Source organism: Lepidothrix coronata, unplaced genomic scaffold (assembly GCF_001604755.1).
Source record: "Lepidothrix coronata isolate B3197 unplaced genomic scaffold, Lepidothrix_coronata-1.0 Scaffold93, whole genome shotgun sequence".
In the NCBI taxonomy this organism is placed as follows: domain Eukaryota; kingdom Metazoa; phylum Chordata; class Aves; order Passeriformes; family Pipridae; genus Lepidothrix; species Lepidothrix coronata.
The window spans coordinates 1,822,431-1,844,384 of NW_016690273.1; the positions used below are offsets into that span (position 1 = coordinate 1,822,431).

The 21,954-nt window shown below is 46.4% G+C and overlaps 1 protein-coding gene across 6 annotated transcripts in view; it reads right to left on the bottom strand.

Annotated features, from left to right (window-relative positions):
• The window catches only part of FAM168A (family with sequence similarity 168 member A), an 89,636-nt gene that overhangs the window by 67,458 nt on the left and 224 nt on the right, over positions 1-21,954 (bottom strand). Inside the window, exon 1 of one of the 6 annotated variants that reach the window (XM_017821922.1) lies at positions 21,425-21,447. The exons of 4 other annotated variants lie outside the window; for them this stretch is intronic. Coding sequence is in view for 1 of the 2 variants with exons in the window: in XM_017821919.1 (XP_017677408.1) it covers positions 19,919-19,976 (58 nt within the window). In the remaining variant the exon portion in view is untranslated. Of the gene's footprint in view, positions 1-19,918; positions 19,992-21,424; positions 21,448-21,954 lie in introns of those variants that run through there. One more of the 6 variants, XM_017821919.1, reaches the window with a different exon arrangement.

Consider the following 21,954-nt stretch of genomic DNA (forward strand, 5'->3'; position numbering starts at 1 on the left):
GCTGGGACCAGTTCATCATTGTATGGGTGTAACCCAAAACTGGGTATTCTATTTCCCAGAAACTGTTATCAATAGACCATTTACACCCTCTGCCCATAGAGCCTGACTCCTCAGGCTATGAGCTGGGTGTTAAGAGGCCTGCGAGACAGGAGGATGCTCTTGTCCTCACGCCCATTGAGGAACCCCCCCTGCCCTGAGGGAAGTACTGAGCATTCCTGCCTGAACTGGAGGATATATAATCTTGGAGTCTTGGGACTTTTTTTAACCACTTGTGGGATCCAGAGGAAGACGAGTGGATCACTGCTCTTGACTAGACTGCACCAGCACTCTCACCAACAGGTTTTCCCCTCTCCTTTTACTTTGGACTCAGGGGGCCCAAAGAACACCACTCTGTTCATGCCCCAGGGTGCTGGGTTATACATTTGGGTTTTGTGGGTTAATACTTATTGTATTATTTTATTAAACTGTTATTCTGACTTACAATCTCTCTTTTGAGTTGGGTTCATTTCCCCTGCTGGTTTACCTTTAAACCAGCACACATCCAAAGCAGGACAACAAAGCCGGTGAAAGGGCTGTTGGGAATGTCCTGGGAGGAGCAGCTGAGGCCTTTGGGCTTGTCTACTGGAGAATTCCTTCCCACTATCCCATCTAACCCTGCCCTCTGGCAGTGGGAAGCCATTCCCTGTGTCCTGTCCCTCTATCCCTTGTCCCCAGTCCCTCTCCAGCTCTCCTGGAGCCCTTTTAGGCCCTGCAAGGGACTCTCAGCTCTCCCTGGAGCCTTCTCTTCTCCAGGGGAACCCCCCCAGCTCTCCCAGCCTGGCTCCAGAGCAGAGGGGCTCCAGCCCTGGGAGCAGCTCCAGGGCCTCCTCTGGACTCTCTCCAGCAGCTCCACGTCCTTGTGCTGTTGTTCCCCTCACATACACTGTGAGGGATCCTATGGATCCTATTCCAGCAGGTCCAGGGACCACACACGTGGGTCTTCATCTCTTCAGCACGTCTGTGGTGAATTCCTAGGGGTGGAATTTTGGCAGGAAAATAAGGAAAAGGAACATGACCGGCTCAGTGTAAGGGGAATGAGCTGCCTTAGTCTGTTCTCATCCTAAAAGAGTCTCAGCATCCTGGCTTTGGAGCTGCCCAGTCTGAATTCCCAGGGACTCTTGGGCAACGTTAAGGAAATCAGGCAAGTCCATAATTTATGAACGGGAGATGTATTGAATGTGACAGGGAAAACAACGGGAGATTAGGATCCACAGGATGAACATTTGGGACAGCAGCAGAGCATTCCTGGAAGCTGGCTGTGCATCCTTAATGGTGCACAACAAAGGGGAATAAACCTTTAATATGTAACAGAGGGGCTGGTTTCTGAGAATTGATTTTTATGATCCAATTTGTTTGGTTATATTTTAGTCTAAAAAAATAGGGGCTCCTGGAAGAAAACAAAGTTTGATGCTTTATATACATATATATATATATAATATATATAATATCCATCATAGCCCTTCCTCTCTCTCTCTGTCCACATGTGACGTGGTGATGCCACTGAGCATCCTGATCCCTGGGTGGGAACAGAGATCTGAGGGATACTGTCCCTGCTTTCTTGTGTTGTGGAGTTTTAGCCTGTCTTTTAAAATGGAAGAAGGGACTACAATCCATGGAACACATGGGGATTTTATTTAAAAATCCTCCTTTTTTGGGGAGAGTAGTTTAACCATGGAACGGAACAAAACTATGGCATCCTTTCACTCCATTTTCCATAAAAACCAGGTATGGAAGGGTGGCCATGCCCAGACTTGCTGTACATTGATTTTGTTTGCAAAAGCACTGTAATTATACAGTTCTCCTGCCAGTTTGGCACAGGAAGACAAGCGAAATCCCAAGTGGAATGTTTTCCCCATGGAAAGTCTTTCTCCACGGTTTGTTTCTTTCCCTTCCTTAGCTCCAACATCATAATCTGATTGGCAAACCATCTAAAAACTGGATTGCAGAGCTGGTGACGTGAAGTGATTGGCTCCGGAGGAGGAGGGCAGAGGTGGGGGAAACATCCAACATCCTGGATTGTCCTCTTGGAGAGCCTGCCAGGCTGCAGTGACCTGGAATGTGTCCAGCTGTGCTGCCACCAGCAGCTCTTCATCTTTTAACTCCACTGCTGCTCTTGGTGGCAGCTGTTTCATTCTCCTGCCAAAGATAGTTCCAGGAGGGGGGAAAAATCCTAAAAGAACTGCAAAGGAAGGAGTTGTTTGGAATATTGGGTCTCAACATAGCTGCTGCTGCTGCTGGCTGGGTCCATTTTTAGCCTGGTTTCCCAAAGAAATGAGGCTCATCCAGCAGGAACATCTGGCTGCTTCCTCACAGGCTGGGAGAGCACAGCTCAGCTGCAGCCAAATTTGGGCCAAAAATAGGGGTTTGCTCCAGGTTTTGGTACCTGGGGGTTGGGATATTCGAGTTTTGGTCTCTTTTTGGCCACAGGGAGGGATGATCTTTAAGGTCCCTTCTTTCTCTCACCATTCTGTGATTCCACAACACAATTCCTTGATTCCCTGATTCCCAGAGACACGAGGCACATCCCCATTTGCTCCAGAGTTCCAATCCAGATTTTTTTTCTTTGGAAGCAGGACAAGATCTGTCATTTCAGCAGCACCTCCCCAACACTGGGATCATTGAAGAATTTACTCAGTGACCTTTCAGCTGCAGATAAACAGATCCACTCCTTAAACATTAACTCCTTCAAACCCATATTAATGTAGGATTTTTTGGGGGGGGTGTGTTAAATTATCTTATATTTACCTCCCTGGCAGCTCTTGGGGGGGGGGGGGGAACCTCCATCTTTTTAAGAGGATTTTCAATTATTTTAATCTGAAGAGCATTTTAAACATTTCCCACTGTCCAGGAAGGACAATCTGGTGCTGTTGGGACATTAATCCTGGCAGGAACACAATAGGGTGAAATTGTTACACATGGCCTGGGGGTTATTCCAACACTGGAACAACTGGAATAACGGGGTGGAATTAAAAACTGTAAGATCCTGGTGCCCAAAAAGAGCAACATAAAAAACGCAGAAATTAAAAATGAACCTTGTAGAAGCATAAAAAAAATATTTTCTAAACCCCATCCATCCTATTCCACTCAAGAAAAACAATAATCAGCAGGAAAATTCTCTTACTTCCATTTGGACAAGGAAAATTTACTGCGGAGAAGAACCCAGGAGTGGCAAGATGGAAGAGAGGAGAGATAATCTAATAGGGCCTTTTTCTATCTAATTTTTTATGATTCTGCTGAAAAATGACCTGAATAAGTGAAGTTATTTGCCCTTGTCCTCTTTGTTCATATTGGATTTGGTCATGAGGGAAATGCTGCCAAGGAGAGGATGTTTGACTCAATTTACTGCCCTTTGTGATTGCTCCATAAAATATTGGATATGTGATGGAAAAGGTGGTGGGGGCTTGGGGGGGAGAAGGGGGTTTGCCGTGGAAAAAGAAGGAACTATTAAAGTAAAAAGTAAAAATGAAGGCAACAAGGAGTGATGGAATTTCCTGGGGAGAATGTTTATCTCTCAGAGGATTATATTTAACCTGGATGTGGGATCATTTTAAAAACCAGCCGTTGAGTATTGACCAAACAGCAGCATTTCAGTTCCAAGTAGGTCACAAATAACACCGGAGTCAGAAGCTCCATCCCTCTGCTGCCCAGACTCCAGGAGCTGAGGTTTCCTTTGAATTCCTGGGATTTATTATCCTGCTACTTTTGGACTCTGGCTGTTAACCCCTCCACTGCTCCCAGTTTTACAGCCATAGGCAGGAAATCCCAACCTGCTCTGCCTGATCTCACACCGTGCTCCAAGGCTCCTTTTTCCGTGGAATACACCCCCTGCCCCAACATCTGTGCTGACAAACCTGGACCACAGACCGTGATCCATAAATAACACGGAATTACGGTCACGAGCACCACCAATCCATTCCTTTGGACTCCAACGACCCCATAATTATGCAGGATCTGTTAAAAGCTGGGAACACGTTCCCTACACGCCCCACTCAAGATTCCAGTCAGAGCTTTTAGCATCTCTCTCTTCCCGTCCAATCCCGCCCCAAAAACAAGAGTCTGGGAAAACGCGGCCGCGCCGCCTTGGAATAAGCGGCGTCAAAAATTCCAAGCAAATGAGTACCACATGTCTGGGACGCAGCTCCTTTTCCTGGGCTGACCTTGGAGGCTGAGGGGCTGCCCCTTTCCTGAAGAAAGGACTGCAGAAAGGAAAATATCCCGGCTGCTGCTCTGTAAGCACAGGGATAAGATCCTGAATCCATAAAGGACACGCAGTGTGTGTTTGAGATAAGATGGGATTCAACAGCTCAGCTTAAATATTCCCATTTCCCAGGAGTTTCCTCAAAAGCTGAATGGGCTCCTAGAGAGTGGGAGTTACTCCCAGAGTGGGAGTTACTCACAGACAGGCATTGGATTTTAGGTTTTTATTGGGGATTCCCTAAATCGCTGCTGCTGCAGAATCCCCCATGGATTTACTATTGTCCTTGGAATGAAAACTGGGAGATAAAGTCAGAGCACAAGCCCTGCCTCACCTCCAGGTTCCTGGAGGTTGGATTTTTGGGGGTCCCTGAAAGGATGTGTCAGACACAAGCAGCAGCAGGCCCAAGAATGCCACATGTTATTCCTTAACCTCTTTCCCAGCGAGTTCCTCCTGACCCTTTCCTTTGGATTAAATTACACACACTTACAAAAACTAATTGTCTCACACACATTCCAATTACAAGTCTAATTAGACTTTTCTAACTCTTGCCTGACCGATCTGGTGTGGAATCAAACCAGGCTTTTTGCTTTTATTCCATATTAAATTGGCCCGAAAGGCTTTTTGCAGCCCTGGAAGTTCAGGAGATACAATAGAAGGGTCTGAGCAGATAAAAGGCTGAGCCAACAAAGAGCTTTCCAAGCTCATATCTGAAGGATCCATCGGGATTTAATGAATCTTGGACTGTTTCCTGCCCAGGAGGGAGAAAGGTCTGTGTTTTCACCATTCTCCTCTCTCCTCTTCATCCTCCTTCCTCTCTCTGGGCATCAAATTTGCCTTGGTGGGAATTGCTGTCTTTACTTGGCTATTAAGTGTTTCCAAAAGACCAAAACAATGCTCCATTCCAAGATTTGGGATGGTTTCTCATCCAGAGGATTATGTCAGTCCCTCCTGCTCTTGGAACCTGTCAGTCCATTTTACATCACTTTGTTTTTTTGGAGGCTCTGAGCAGTCTATAAAAGTCTTGCAGCCACATATTAAGGCAATAACTGCAACCAAACACACACACAGTTCCATTCTGAATGGAATTCAAACAATCTTGACCACTGTGCTCAGAGGAGAGCAATCCATGATCCCACATCCAGCTGGCAGCCAGAAACAAGGAAAACGAGGCTGGTACTTGGGTTAGTCTTGTCCAAAAACAGCCATTCCTTGAGGAACACCACAGGCTCACGTCAGGAGCAATCACAGGATGGTCTGGCTGGGAAGGGACCCTAAAGATTGTTCCACCCCCTCCCCTGCCATGGGCAGGGACACCTTCCACTAGCCCAGGTTGCTCCAGCCTGGCCTTGGACACTCCCAGGGATGGGGCAGCCACAGCTTCTCTGGGCAACCTGAGCCAGGGCCTCACCACCCTCCCAGCCAGGAATTCCTTTCCAATATCCCACATAACTCTGCCCTCTGGCAGCGGGAAACCATTCCCTGTGTCCTGTCCCTCCATCCCTTGTCCCCAGTCCCTCTCCAGCTCTCCTGGAGCACCATCTCAGGCACCCCAGGGCATCGTGCCCAGCATGCTCAGGATCAGCCCAAGGAGCAGATTAAGTCCAGGAAAGTGGGAATCCTGTTCCCTCTCTCCCTCTGCTGCAGAAACTATGCCCAAGTGAGCACCAGCAATTCCCACCCTCTTCTCTCCCACCATTTCCATCCCTAAGGAATCCCAGTGTGCACTCAGTTCTCTGCTCACAATTCCCACCACCTCATTCACTCCTAATTAGCACGATGATCCAACGTTCCTTTCTGATCTTAATTGCCACCACACCCTTAATTGCCACCACATCAGGGTTACTCCAACCCTGGTTTGGATGCGCACACACACCACAAAAGCTGGAGTCATTACAATTCCTACCCAGCTCCAAAGGAGAGAATCAGCCCCTTGAATTCCCAAAGAACTCGAAGGCAGCACTGCTGCATTAATGACCCTCGTGGAACAACCATGAATGTCAAGTGCTCCCAGGGCAGCTTTTGAAGCCTCTCCATGGAGGAAAGGAGCCATCAGCTGGGACAAATCCAGGCTGGGAACTGCCAGGGGGATGGATCTGCATTTCAAACATTTAGTTCCATAAAACACTCCGAAAGCATGGAATATGAGGGAGAAAAGGCTGATTCCACAGGACCTGAGGAGCCCAAACAGCCCAGTCCGGGTTCTGCTTCCTACGGGATGTGTCCTACCAGTCTCAGGACAGTATTCCTCATGGGAAGCACATACAGGCTCTCCCACCTGCATGTGCTAAACAAAATTCCAGGGATGAAGCAACGAGTGTGGAGCAGCCAAAAGGGGTAACTGAATGGAGATGGAGCCAAGATCTTTCTGTGAGGATGAGGCAGGGCAGGAAAAGGACCACACCAACCCTTCTAAAATCTAGTCTACAGTGACCAGAACAGGCTGGGAGAGCTGGGGGGCTTCACCTGGAGAAGAGAAGTCTCCAGGGAGACCTGAGAGCTCCTTGCAGGGCCTAAAGGGGTTCCAGGAGAGCTGGAGAGGGACTGGAGACAAGGGATGGAGGGACAGGACACAGGGAATGGCTTCCCACTGCCAGAGGGCAGGGAGAGATGGGATATTGGGAAGGAATTCCTGGCTGTGAGGGTGGGGAGGCGCTGGCACAGGTTTTCCAGAGAAGCCCCATCCCTGGGAGTGTCCAAGGCCAGGCTGTAGCAACCTGGGCTAGTGGAAGGTGTCCCTGCCCATGGCAGGGGTGGAACTGGATGATCTTTAAGGTCCTTCCCAACCCAAACCATTCCATGATTCTATGAAACCACCTGTCAATTAAATCCTACTGCTGACATCCCACACTCCGTTGTTTTTCCCAGGAATCCATCAAATGCAAAGCAGTTCCACGAACACAAACACTTGTGCATCCCAGACTGTATCAACAGGAATTCCAGTTTCCAAGGGGACTTTGCCATTAGTTCCTACAACACACCACCACTGAAATGCAGCATCCTCTGTTTCCTGCATAATAAAAAATTAAACAGACTCTCAAATTACTAATTAGATGCCACTGTTTAATTAAGTGTGCACAGAATGGCCAAAATAAAGGAGTTTGAATTTTAATGAAAAGACAACAGTGTCTGACTGACATTGGAAAGGTTGGACCAAGAGTGAGGAGAAATTCCTTTTAGAAAAACAGAAGCCCAAAGAAATAAAAATAGGTTTACAAGCAAATTATTTAAATGAGCAATCTGAGATATTTCACTTAAATGTATCTAAAATCAGCAGTGCAAAAGTAGGTAAATGAAATAACCATTGACCATAGCCCAGGTTGCTCCAAGCCCTGTCCAACCTGGCCTTGGGCACTTCCAGGGATGAAGCAGCCAAAGCTCTCCAGCTTCTTCTTGCCAAGTGTTAAACCAGTATAATCCAGGACTAACTTCCCAAGCAGAGCTTCTAAACATCAAAATTTGGGTTGGTCTGAAAATTCCTGTAAGAATTCCAGGGAAATCTGATGTTTAAGGGGAAAAAATGGGGGGAGGGGGAAAGGAAGAATTTAATTCCTGTGGCTGAACGAACACTGACAATGTGAAGTTTGGGGGTATTCCCAATCCCACAGGCAATTCTGCTGTGCAGGGATGAATGAAGCAGGTTAATCCCAGTGTGGATACTCAGCACTCCATGGGCTGCAGTTCCATCCATAATTCATGGTGCTGACAAGTCTCCCTGCTGCTTGGGAAAGATGAGCAGAGGGAAACATGACACAGGGAAGAGCTTTTTCTTCCTTTTACTCTCATTTCCACCCTCCCAAAAGAAAAAAATGAAGGAGTCTGAAGAAGCAGAAGTAGTGACTAATCCCAAAAGTTTAAGAATAAATGTATTGCTCCCACGCAAGGTTGTCCACAGCCACCTGAGCACACTCATAAAAAGCAAGTCTTACATTTAATTGTTAGAAGTTAGGTAGTTTACCTTTGCAGTTATAGGCCTGAAACTGCAGGAAAACAAAAATCCCTATAACAACAGCCAAGATCCTTCTGATGGTTCAAAACTGAATGTTGCCAAACATGGGAGATTTTGGAAATAAGTCTGAAAAATGGGGAGAGTTAACCACAGAAAAGTGAGTGATTTCTGGAATCACAGCATGGTTTGGGGTGGAAGGGACCTTACAGATCATCCATGGGCAGGGACACCTTCCACTAGTCCAGGTTGCTCCAACCTGGCCTTGGATACTTCCAGGGATCCAGAGGCAACCACAGCTTCTCTGGAAAACCTGTGCCAGGGCCTCACCACCCTCACAGTCAGGAATTCCTTCCCAATATCCCATCTAACTCTGTGCTTTGTCCATGTGAATCCATTTGCTGTGTCCTGTCCCTCCATCCCTTGTCCCCAGTCCCTCTCCAGCTCTCCTGGAGCCCCTTTAGGCCCTGCAAGGGGCTCTCAGCTCTCCCTGGAGCCTTCTCTTCTCCAGGTGAACCCCCCCAGCTCTCCCAGCCTGGCTCCAGAGCAGAGGGGCTCCAGCCCTGGCAGCATCTCCGGGGTCTCCTCTGGACTCTCTCCAGCAGCTCCACGTCCTTGTGCTGTTGTTCCCAGGGCTGGAGCAGCTCTGCAGGGGGGTCTCACCTGAGGAGGAAGAATCCCCCCCTTTCCCTGCTGGATCAGCCCAGGGCATGGGGGGGTTTCAGGGCTGGATCACATCCACCTTTTCATCCCCCAGCACCCCCAAATCCTCCACCCAGGGCTGCTCCCCATCCCTCCACCCCCCCAGCCTGTGTTTGTGCCTTTTTCCAGCTGCCTTTCCCTCCTGAGCCAGCCCTGGCACCGCTGGCAGGGCAGAACCAGCAGGGTCATGGCACGGAACACTCCACCAGTGAAGTATCATTTAGTTTGTGTGCAATTAAAACCATTTCATTGTCTCATCAGCTTCCCCGTGATACCCAATTAAGTAATAACACAAGGAAAGGGCTCTTAATTAATGAGGAAAATCCTCTACAAGCCAGACACAGGTGTGTGTATCTCAAGCGAGGCCTAAAAGAGTTGAATAGATCATTTAATCTTTATTAAAAAAAAACCAAAAAACTCCCCACTCAAATTTGTACCTAATTAACTCAATAGCAGGATTCTCTCTGATTTCTTCCAAGGGGGTTAAATTCCTTGGCAATATTCAACAATCAAGTGGTTTAGGAAAGATTCAAATTAAAGCTGACACTTGGAGGGCAGAGCGATCACAATTTGCACGTTGTTATTCCGGGGTTGGAACAAATGGGTTTAAATCATGTTTCTTCCTGCAACGTTTGCACAAAATCAATCTCCTGTATTGGTATTGAAGGAGCACATTTGGATTTATTCTTATCCCCAGCTCTGCTGTTCGGGTTGAGCTAAATGAAAGCCCAGCACTGTTGGATTAATCAGTGCAACATCTTTTCAAAAAAAAAAAAAAGGCACTAAAAAAGGCAGAATATCATCCCAGGATTTTTTCCTTATGCGGTTCTGCAAGTGGGATGGCAAAATTTCACTGCAAAAACAACATTTCCATCAAGGACAGGAGTTTTGGACCCCCATTTCTTCAGCTAAAATCAAGTGGACATATGTTTTTCAATGCATTAAATGCACAGGATCATTCTTTAGGACTGGAAGGAAAATTGTGGAGCCAAAAAGTGGAATTGGGATGGATGAATTTACTATCCATTTCTCTCCCATCTCTGCTTGGTTTCAGTGACATTGCAACCTGGATCAATTGGAATTGTTCAAGCCACAGTTTTCTGACAGCCAATGTAACTCCCAGGAGTTGGACTTGCTGATCCTCGTGGATCCCTTCCAATCCAGGATATTCCAGGAACTCTAAACACCCCTAAGCTCCCCTGCTCATTTCCAGCCTCATTTTTTCCTGAAACGTTGGGAAATTCTCAATTTCTTCCCCTGAACGAGAATCAGGTATGGAAGCAAAGTCCTAAATCCTGACTTGAGGAGCAGGAATTGCAGAAAACATTATTTGCAGAGAGTGAGGCACATGGAAATCTGCACTTGGCCTTTCTTCCCAGATGCTCAAGCACAGTCACCTCCCCTGGGAGATCAGCCTTCCACCTCTTTTTTCCCTGGATAGCAAAGGAAACCAGCTTTCCAGAAAGTCAAATCTTATTCACAGCACAATACAGGTCTTTGATTTAAAAAAAAAAAAATTAAAAAATGTTAAAATAAAATTCCAAGTACCTATCCAGGCTACAGGATCCGGTCCAAAGACTTCCACAGCAGATCCCGACAGGAAAGGCTGACAAAGAGGACAGAGCTGCCAACCTGCACTTTCATAACCTCCCACTCCAGTTTTTTTCCCTCACAAGGTTCTTCCCTAAGCTCTGAATTTCTTCCTTCAGCTGCTCATTTCCAGCCCTTGGTACAAAGAAGCCACAGAGAGGAATTTTTCTCTTTGATCAATCCCGTCCCACTGTTCAGAAAACAGGTTAAAAGCCATTAATGCTGCTTGTGTTATCCGAGCACTTGCTGGGATCTCATCTTTCCTAGGATTTATTTAGCCCTGACTCTCTTGACAATACATCTGAGGTGTTCTTAGATCCCTTCCAAACCAGCCAGAGCAGCACTTGGGGTGGCAGAACTGGCAGGAACGAGTTTGAAATGCAGACAAAGACTGATCAATGCACGTGGCATTTTTTGTGGAAAGCTCTAGGAATCGTGTCTGCCTGTCCCTCAGGGAAGTCTGGCTTCAAGGACCACTTGGAGCCATCCAGGAATACAACACATCACCTGGAGCCTGTGGATTTCAGAGCCTTTGTCTTGCTGCTCACGAGCCCTCACAGGATTCTTGTTTTACCGACCCTTCGAACTCCGGTTTTTACAGTTTCCTAAATTCTTTTCCAAAGGTTGGGATGGGATCACTTTGGGGAGGAAGGAAGTTTACAGCTGGTGTGCACACAGCAAGTATTTAGGGGGTTCTGTGATCCAATCTAAGGGAATAGATTTATTCCCTAAATAAGACTTTCCCCCTTAACTGCCAACAATACAATTCCATCCCCCTCCAATACAATTCCACGCCTGTCTCCAGCTCCAGTTAATTTGAGCTCTATCCCAAACACCCCTTCCCACAGTGCCATCCCTCCACAGGAATTTTCTCCTTGAACCAAGTGGTTATTTCAAGGTGAAGGTTGGTCCAGTCAGTAAAAATTAATATTTCAATTTCTCACACAACCTCAGGGTCACAACCACAGGTGACTTCCCACAGTTCTTCCTCCCTGGGAAGAAAACACTGTTCAGGATTCCATCAATTTAAAGGCCAAGAGGGATCAGAGCTTGCCTAAAACTCCCCTCCTGCCTACACTCCCTGTGCTAAGCCAGACTTAGGTGTGTTTTTTCTAGTCCTCAGCCTATTTTTGTGGTTCTTCCCTTCCCCTCCGACTGATCTGGGAGCTATTTCGAGATGCCGAGATGGAAATCAGGAAAGTCACAGGCACCAAACACAGAAAGGAAATCTGTTCTCTTCTAAGTATTTTCTTGCTCAGAAACCTTCAATCCAAAAAAACCCCAAAAAAAAACCAAAAAAAAAAATTTGCCTTTTTTGCTAAAGCACCAACCCTGGTGTTTACAGCAACCCTTGGAGCATCACTCATGACAAAAGGCCCTCTCCAGCTCTCTTGGAGCCTTTTTAGGCACTGGAATGGGCTCTGAGGTCTCCCTTCTCTACTCCAGGCTCCCAAAATCCTGTTGAATACACTGCCAGTTCATTGCAACCCCTCTAAAACCCATCCTGGTTTCAATAACCTGTTTGTAGTAATAATATAACCTGGTTATAATATAAATATAACCTGTTTATAAGGTGATTATTATCATCTTTATTTGATAACATGCTGCCAATTCTCCTAATGACAATATCACTTGGTCCTAAAATGCCTCAGAAGTCCAGTTTGCTGAGATACAAGTGAAAGAACAGCTTCCCTGGATGCATCCCTGGAGGTTTTATCACGGATACTTCTCAGTGCTGCTGCTTAATTTGACAACAGTAATTTAAGCACAGTCAACTGGATTTAATTTCCCAGTGAAGACAAAAAAACCTGGCAACTTATTTAGGCATTATTAACTCAATATTAAGTTGATATTCACTTGACTGGGACTTGCAAATATATCTGCTCTAATAAGGCTGAGCTCAAGCCACCCTTTAGTCACTGAGGTTTGGCTGTCTCAGTTCTTTTATAAAACCACTTTTAAGAGATGTTTCTTTGAATTCACTTCCTGGTGTTAATTGGGTTGGTTGTTTTTTTTTCTGTTCCCTACAAATCCAAAATGAACCAAACCAGGAAGAAACCACCAGGGTTAATTATAACCAGGAACAAAATCTCCAGTGCTATTTGTGGCACCAGTGGATTTTTAGCCCCTCTCTACTCAATAAAACAAACACAGAAGGGAACTCTGGAACTACATCCCCATGGATTCAGGTATTTTGGGAAGGTTTAGGATGTGGTGTCCTTGAATCCTTTATGCAGAGTCTCCCAATTTTTGTGGTTTCTTGCTGTATCCAGCTCCTTGAAATGGAAGTAAAACGCCTGGGGGTTTTATAACCTCTCCTGCTACTGCTCATTCCTCCTGTTCCCACTCTGGCAGGAAACATGACTCCCAGAAAACTGCTCCAATTCAAACAGATTTCCGCTCTGGGAACCAGGAATAGACTCTGGATACTCCCCAATAACCTTAAAATGGATACTCCCATTACATTATTTCAATATAAAAGGATTTGCAGAGGGTGCTGATCCTCCATCAGAGCATCTTCAGGAGAACAAATCTGAAATAAATTTAATATCCAGGTTTTTTTCTGCTCCCCCTTTACTCAATGGCAACATCCCTAAAAGTACCACAGGAATCAGCTCCTGGAGTCTACCTTGAGGCAGGGAAAGAAACACTGCCCTGTTTTCTCCTCCCCCAGGCCAGCCCATATTTCTGGATCCCTTCCAGCATCTCAGGATGTGCAGGAACCAAAATTGGATTGTTTTCCCCAGTGTTCTTCCCACTACCTTTTAGTAAATAGAAACACCCACAGAAAGCAAGAAATATGAAATAATAATAAAAAGGTAACAATCACAGGGTTTTTCAGGCCAAGTAAAAACTAAAAGCACTGAAGACACAACTTTCTCCAGGTGGCACAGCAGGAAGCAAAATCCAGGAGCCATAAGCCCCTGGGCTTATCTCCATAGCCAGAAAATCCTGATAACACCAAGAAAAACATATTCCCAAATCAATGCCCTCCCTGCCCCAGGAGAAAGCTCTGCCGAGGTCCTTTCAGATTGAAAAACAAGATTGGCAAGCAAAGCCCAGCTAATCCTGGCTGCCAGCACATCCCAGGGAACGGGGTCTCGTCTCTCCTGATCCAAATCAGGACTTTGGAGGATCAAAGGCACCGGCCTGGACTGGGAACCACAATGAGGAAAACTCTGCAGTCCTGATGTCACAGAGAGACATTTCCAGAGGACAGGAATAATTTGGTGCTTCAAAAGGAGAAATTCCACACAGGGAATGTGAAGGAACCCAACCAGGTGACCACCACCAGAGGGACAACATTCCCACCCCTTTGTTCCAAACAAGGGGGGGCGTCGCCACTGTGGCATCTTCCAAGGCTTCATTCATCTATGGAATGGATTCCATTCATCTATGGAATATTTGCCATATTCCAAATTAGAAACCAAGGCACTGTTTATGCAGTTTGGGAATTAGAGGGACACTGTGGGCATGGAAAGAAGTAAATGCCACGATGGGATCACGGGAACGTGGTTCCTCACCGGCAAAATACAACTCACAGCACAAAAGGCTGGAGAATTGGGAGATCTCCCCTGAATGAAGAAGTTCAGCACAATTCTGACCCAGATGATGAATTCATCCGCAAAAACTCTCCATGGAAGACAGTGAAATTTGGGATGAAATGGTTAAAGCCGGCCACAAACGGTCTAAAAAGATGTGAGAGAAAAAGCCTCCCAAGGGCTGAACACAAAGAGCCTCAGATTGTGTGTGAGGAGAAGGGGAAAATACACAGACCACAGGCAGGGAAGAGCATTGGGAAAGCAGGAGAAAGTCAAGGACATCCAGAGGAAAACCTGAGTGAAAGTCACAGAAAAGCTCTGCATGCACGTGAGCACGTCCTTAGTGCTGGCAGGGAAAAATGACCTTGGAATACGGAGCAAAATGGGCTCCTGCTGCTTTCTCCAGCCTCTGTAAACGTGCCTTGGGCATCAGCACGGACTGCCTCCCAGGAATACCTGGCTGCCATGGATTTCCTCTTCCCACAGGTCAAAAGGAACTGTGCACACCGGGAGCAGCGACGGCGTCAGCTGGAACTAAGCAGGGGAGGAAAGATTTCAGGGATCCTGGAAGAGAGCTCCAAAGGAAAGTCTAAGGAAAGGCTTGGCAATCTTCGCATGCTGGCATGTCAGGCTTTTTCTTCCCACTGGATTGAGGGTGCCAAGAGAAACCTAGAGGAGCTGCCTGTCAAACAGGCAGGAATCTGCTTCCAAGCAAGGCAGCGGCTTTTCCAGGCTCAGGGAGAGTCAGGAAATGCTGCCTCAAAATGCCAGCACTGCTCACTCCACACTCCATCCACAGCCTCCTGGTGCATCCACAGGTCATTGATCCCAGAGCTACAACAGGAATCCAGCATTAAAAGCAAGAGAAGGCCCCAAAGAAAGGTCGTGGAACTGAACAAGGCTGATGGGAGAATACGTGGATTTGAGTGATGGAACGATATTGCAGGGAAGGGAGAGGCCAGGAACTGCAGAGCCAGCACCTTTCCCACTAATAAGACACCTTCCCAGATGAAACTGCTGATGCATCCAGGAAAGGGATGAGCTAAACACAGGAGAAGGACACTTAGAAGGGGAAATGAGGTTCAAAGTCAGGCAAGAGTGTCCATAAAGAAAATGAAGCTTCTGTTCTATCCGTGGAGTCGGGATAACGAGCAGGAACAAATGGAATCCTGACCGGCAGCAGGAAAAAAGGGAGCACGTGACTGGACTGGAAAATCAGTTCAGATAGGGAAGGGAAGCCATGGCTGCAGCCTATCCCTAAAAAAAAGAGGGGGGAAAAAAACCACAGAGAAGGCAGAAGGGACACAAAAATCCTCATGCCACAAGGAATTACGGGAGATCAGCTTCCCGAAATCCCAGGTGACAGTTTCTCCCACCGAGTCACTGATTTGGGCCTCATCACAAGCAGTGAAGCTGCAGAAATCACTGGACTCTGGTGAGCCTTGACAGCAGAGAAAAAGAGCAGACATTTAAATCTATCTCAGTAATTGAATCACGATTGTGAAATGGCTGATTGCAATAATTGATTTCTGGGTGACGTTTGAGCTCCTGAGTTCTCATCTCGACGAAACACCAACGTAATCACAGAGTCACTTAGGCTGGAAAAGACCTCTGAGATACCGAGTCCAACTGGGATGAAAACAGGCATCACTTAAGATGCAGATTTTCTACAAATACAGAGGGGGAAAATTAAGGAATTTGCATATAGATGATCCACTTATACTTGCTCCCAAAAGTTTCAAAGTGCCTTTGGGATCAAAAAGGAAACAGCTACAGAGCTTGGAAGAGCTTCTGAAGCAAATCAGAGATTTAACACCCCTCACAATCAAGGGGAAGACACTGGAAAAATTATTTAACAATTTCCAGAAAAGCAATTACAGGATAAAGCAAAAAAGTGGGTGACTGGAGATCAAACTGTGTCAAACCAAAACAGGCTGGTGGCACTCAATAAAGAGGAGAATCACCAGCAAATCCCAGGAGGGGTTGGGTGGGAAGGGACCTTAAGGATCATCCAGTTCCATCCCCTGTGCCAGTTACACATCCCACTATTCCAGGTTGCTCCAACCTGGCCTTGGACACTTCCAGGGATGGGGCAGCCACAGTTTCCCTGGGAAACCTGTGCCAGGACCTCCCCATCCTCACAGGGAAGAATTCCTTCCTAAAAGATTCAAGATATTGAAAAAGCTTTGAGCTGAATTGGTTAAGCAGCCACTGGCAGCTTCCTCAGGAGGCTGAGTACCTCCAAAACGGGAAGATATTAAGGAAAAATTAGAAACCAATTTGTCAGGGATGCTCTGGACAAAATGAGGGAAAACTGAGTCAGAACTGATCTGGATTTATAAAGAACAGGAACCAAATTAACGAGAGTTAACTCCATGTCATGGAAAATAGGCCTTGGCAAACAAAGTGATGTCATCCTTCCAGGAGATCCCAAACCAGGGAGAGGAAGGGAAGTGCTGAAATGGAACAGGCAAACTTTTGTTGAGCTCGATTAAAAAATTCTCACTGGAAATGTCACCAAAACACACGGAACAGATTTGGGGGTGGCGACGAAAAGAGTCATCCATGGAAAATCACCGGCACCAAAGGGAGCTGGGGTAGAGCCCAGCACCATTCCAGAGGTGGGGAAAGTCCTGCAAATCCAGGGAACACAAGCTGAAAGCCACAACCTGAGGCACTGCCAGGCAAGAAACTGCTCAAGGCTCCCAGCACAATGCCATGAGTTCAACCTGCCCACAATAAACACCATTCCATTATGGAATCGAGGGTTCCCTCCTAAGGGAAAAGCTGTTGGGTATCAAAGCTCAGACAAGAAAAGGCCTTTGGAAGCAGTAGTTGGAAATTAATTCAAATTACACCTTGAACACTTCTAGGTTTGGGGCAGCTGCCCCCTCCCTGGGCAACCTGTGCCAATTTTTACCACCCACATTGTTCCTTCTCTCCAAGGTTCTCCCACGGGTGGGGATGTCCCCCCATTCCCTGAAATCCCTCAGGAACCCACCCTGTCCCTGCTGTCTGCCCCAGCAGTCCTGGAAAGCAGAACCATGTGGGGAAGATACTCCTGAGCTGCTCCCCTACGTTTGCTTTTCCAAGGGCTTAAATATATGAACAGTAACAAAAAGATAAAAACAAAATATACAAACAGATAATTCTTATAGAAGCATTTTCTTGTCTTGGTTTCACCTCTCCCTGGAAGCACAACAAGAGGTCAGGGTGACACTTAGGAGAGTGTTTAGGTGGCCAAGTGGCCACCTCAGTCTGAACTCAGCACTGGCCACTCTTGTTCCACACCAGCTCCTCCTCCAACAAGCCCAAATCCAAGTGGAAACCTTATTCCAGCTGCCTATTCCACACAACCTCAGAAACAAGTGGAATGCTGTTGGTAAAAGTCTCATTAAAAAAGAAAAATATTATTTGTGGAAGAAGAATATTATTTGTGGAATAAACTACTCCGGAATAAAACGTTCACCACCGCCCTGGGCATCCTGGGGGTTGACATAAACAACCACATAACTCATTGTTTTAAACAACCCCCTAGATCCCCTTGTCCATTAAAAAAAAAAAAGCCAGTTGTCATTGCCTGCAAATCCAAGTGCAAAAAACCAACTGGAAAATGAGGGACCTCGGAACTTCCCAGCAGCCCCCAGGACGTGTTTCCTGCATCCCAACGATGGGATTGAACTCAGGGAGTCGGAATCTGATGGCAGAGGAAGCCCAAACCCTGGCCTTTAATTTGGGGCAGATAAAAAACCTGATGCCATAAAAAGAAAAAAAAAAAAAAAGCACATCTTTTTTATTAAGTTCCACAGCAAATTAGAAGGAAAAACCCTTTTCTGGTCTATTTTAACTTGTGCTGCAGTCGGCAATCTTTATCCATTTTATCCAAGAATTAGACATGCCTAGCAGGCACGATGGCATCTATTATTATTTTTTTTTGCCAGTTTAGTACTTTTCCTCTCATAAAATACTCTAAGCTTGTCTCAAATAATCCTCCCAAATCTCTAACCCTTGCTGAGACAAGGGAGGCAAAAATGCTCAGCCTCCAAATACACTCCAGCATTAATCTTCCTATTGAGAAGGTAGGAAAGCCAAGATAAACCCCCTTTTTCTGCTCTCACTTCTCATTTCCCCACCTTCCAGGTTTCCACGTGATTGTTTCAGTCCAGGAGAGGAAGGAAAGACAGGGAGAAGGACGGGAATGTGGGGTTTTTATTCAGCTTTTACAAATCCCACGGGGGTAATTTCCTAAATGTTTTGCTGGGGAGCATCAACAGGCCCAAAGTTTCCTCTCCATGAAAGGCACAGAGTCACCTGAAATTCCTGTGCAGTGCTCAGGGTTTCCAGCACATCCTTAGGAAACAAAACTCAGAGGAGCTTTGGGGAAAATTATCCAAGTCCCACTCCCACCCGAAAAAAATCCATTCAGCTCCATCAGCCTCAACAGCAGCTCCTTCCCTACACAGGGAATGAAAAATAAAGAGCTTCCACGAATTCCAGAAGATCTGCAAATGCTGGATATACCTTAAAAGCCACATCATCCTTACTTCCTCCAAAAATCAGGCTTAAATTTTATTGGGAAGGAATTCCTGGCTGGGAGAGTGGTGAGGCCCTGGCACAGGTTGCCCAGAGAAGCTGTGGCTGCCCCATCCCTGGAAGTGTTCAAGGGCAGGTTGGAGCAACCTGGGATGGTGGAAGGTGTCCCTGCCCATGGAAGGAGATGGAACTTTTAAGAGTCAGTGTTTTTTGATTTGGGGATTTAACTGGCAAAAAACCCCCACCCCAGACAGGTGGATTTTATTTATTATCACTGAAACAAAAACCTTCACCTGGTCCCTGAGCGACACGAGAATCCAGGAACATCCCACGGGACCAATCCTTTGGCACTTGAAACCAGCACAAAAATGCAGTTTAAGTAGTTTGGAAAAATATCATAAAGTAAGGCAAGAGGACTTTTCCCATTCAGTCATTTCGAAATTTCTATGGACTGAACATGAGAACTTATGGATTTTAAGGAGTAAAACCGAGTTGATGAGGAAGATCCCAGTGTGGGCATGTCAGGGAGTTAATGCAGGACCAAAACACAGGAATGCTGCAGCACATGGAGAGACTTTATGGATTGCAGAGGAAACAGAAAGTACAGGGAGCTCTCGTGCTGCGGAAAGGGAAACCAGGGGCCTCTGCAGATACAATCAGGCCCCAAAGGCAGGGCTGGAGATAAATGAGGATCCTGATCCGCACCGAAGGAAAGAGGGAGCAGGGAAAGGAAGATATAAAAGCGGTGTTTCCCTTTTGGCAGCTCATCCACTGCTCCCAGCCTGGGAGCTGGGAATGTGCTCAGAGCTCAGGGGTGGAAACCTTTTTCTCCTCCAGAAAGGTCTGAAATGCCTGTGGCAAAAACACCTGGATTTCAGCAAGGTGGAATTATGTTTACCCACAGCTCTCATGGCAGATGGGACTTGGTGACATTCCAGCAGGGAATGTCCCACTTCCCCAGAAAGGAGATCCAATCCCACAGTGGTTGCCTTCGAGAACGTCCCAAAACCTGGATTAAAGCTTCCCAAAACCTGGATTAAAGCTTCCCAAACCTGGATCAAACATCCCCTTCCCGTGCCTGCAGTGGCTGCATTTGCACCTCCGTGTCCAAGCCGAGGTTCCCGAGCTCTTCCAGCAGATTGGATAATTCAATTTAGGCTCAATTTAATTATGGTTTTAATTATGCTTTCAGTGGAGGTACTGAAGGCCTTTCCCAGAGCTGCTGCCTCAAAGTGCTTTTATTTGCCTGAGGAATGTTTGGAGGAGCAGCATCACCTGTTTTCCCTGGTTTTCCCTGTTATCCCTATGGATCTAAGGGACCAGGAAAACTCAACTGCACAGTGGGGTTTTAAAAATCCCTGGATAGTTCACCTGCTGCAATGCAGACTTCACGTGGAATGTGACAGATGATCAGGAAGGATCTCCACATGTTCCCCCTAAATGTCCATACCCCAGAGTTATTCCACATTAGTTTTGATACAATAAGTATGATTTAAGTTTCTCATTCCAAGGAATATTTCCCACCACTGAACAAATCCCAAACACCTTTGTGGCACACAGTCATTCTGCTTCCAATCCCTTTGTTCCAGAGGAGAATGGATGCGATTCCACCTCTCCAAAAAAAGTGTGTCTTTGCTACCAACCAGGAATTTTAATCAGCTGAAGGATACACCAAAAACCCCCCAGATCTGAGCAATAATATCTGTAACCCTTGCCCCACATTCCCTAAAATAAAGGCCACATGATTTGGGAAAGATTCCTTCTGAAAATCATCACCATTTCCTCAGGTAAATAAAAAGTTGCGATGCAGAACCAGGTAAGTTGATATTTTCAACTTCCAGAACAAAAGTTAATCAGATTTAATAGATATTTCATGCAAAATGCACATTGCTGAGTGATATAAGTCCTTTGATAACTACACACATCTTACAAAGATAAATCTGCAGAGCATTTGTAGGTTGGGGTTTTTTTTTTATATGCTCCATAAAGGTCAAGAAAATCCAGGAAACAGTTAAAATTCAAAAGCAGAAAGAACTGAAAAAGAGGAAAAAAAAAAAAAGAAAATAAGCATTTGGCCTCTTAGTACTAATTTCCTTTTTCTTTACATTGCTCAACATCCCTCCTCAATTTGAGCCCTAATCAACAACCACTCCACAGCTCACATTTTATGAAATAATGCAGTTGATGCAATCAAGTCCAGCAAAATGTTTCCCTAAAGATGTTTCCATCATTCCCATTCCTTAAAAAAAACCAAAACACACACATACACACAATAAAATAAAAAAAGCTCTTCCTCCATCACTGTTTTACAGCAAGAATAAACACACCACCGCATCTTAAATCATATTTGGATTAAAACATAAATAGAATCACTTGGGGTTTCTTTCTGGTTGGTACAACATGTCTTTGTCCAGGAGAGGGGGGGGGGTGAAGAAAAACCCTCAACCTGCTCATTTTTCCACAATTGCCAACATTCAGCACTAAATAAATGAAATTCAGCCTATGGAAACACAAACCATAACCTGAAAGCTCATCAGCATGGGCAGGGGAGGGGGGAAAAAATTCCCCCAAAACCCCAACTGGCCCCAAACCTCTTTTTCCTAATGAATATTTATTCTACTTCCATACTTCCAGGCTCCTCTGCTCTCCATAAAGCCCTGAAACCAAGCACCTTTTTGGCATTATTCCTCTCCCCCACGACATCGATGGACTTCGCTGCCCTGCAAAAGCCACGACGCCAACAAACAGAGGATTCGAGCCATAAATACCCAACCGCCCCCCCCCAACCACCACCTACAAAAAAATAAGGGAAATAACCCACATTTCCCCAAAGACAAGCGGTATTTTATACGGATAGGAGAAATAACGCCGCCTTACATCGCCCGACCTGGTTCTCCCCGCTCTCATTCCTACGGATGCTGCGCCGACATCCCCCCCCCCGCCCCGCTCCCTCTCACCGAACCTTTTAACCGTTTTCAAACCAGCCCGACCATTTTAAAACCCCATTTTGACCATTTCAAAAAGACCCATTTCGACCGCTTAAACCCCACCGTGACCCCCCCGCCCCATCCCCCGAAGGGCAGCGGTTTTGGGGATGGGGTGGGGGGGGTGGCACCACAACTCCCATCCCGCCGAGTTGCAGGCGGGCTCGCCGGTATTCCTGGATATTCCCTGATATCCCTCCCGCCGTCCCCACGTGCCCCTCGGGATATTTTTTTTTTTTTGGGGGGGGGAACCAACAGCCCGGGCATCCCACCCCTGACACGGGAGGGGGGCTCAAAACTGGGGGGGTGCAGCCCACTGAGCCCCCCGTGGGGCAAATCCTGACACCAAGGAGGGGGGAACAGCCCAAGGGGGGCAACGGGGTTGGAGGGGGCAACAAGATTTGGGGGAGGGCAACAGGGTTT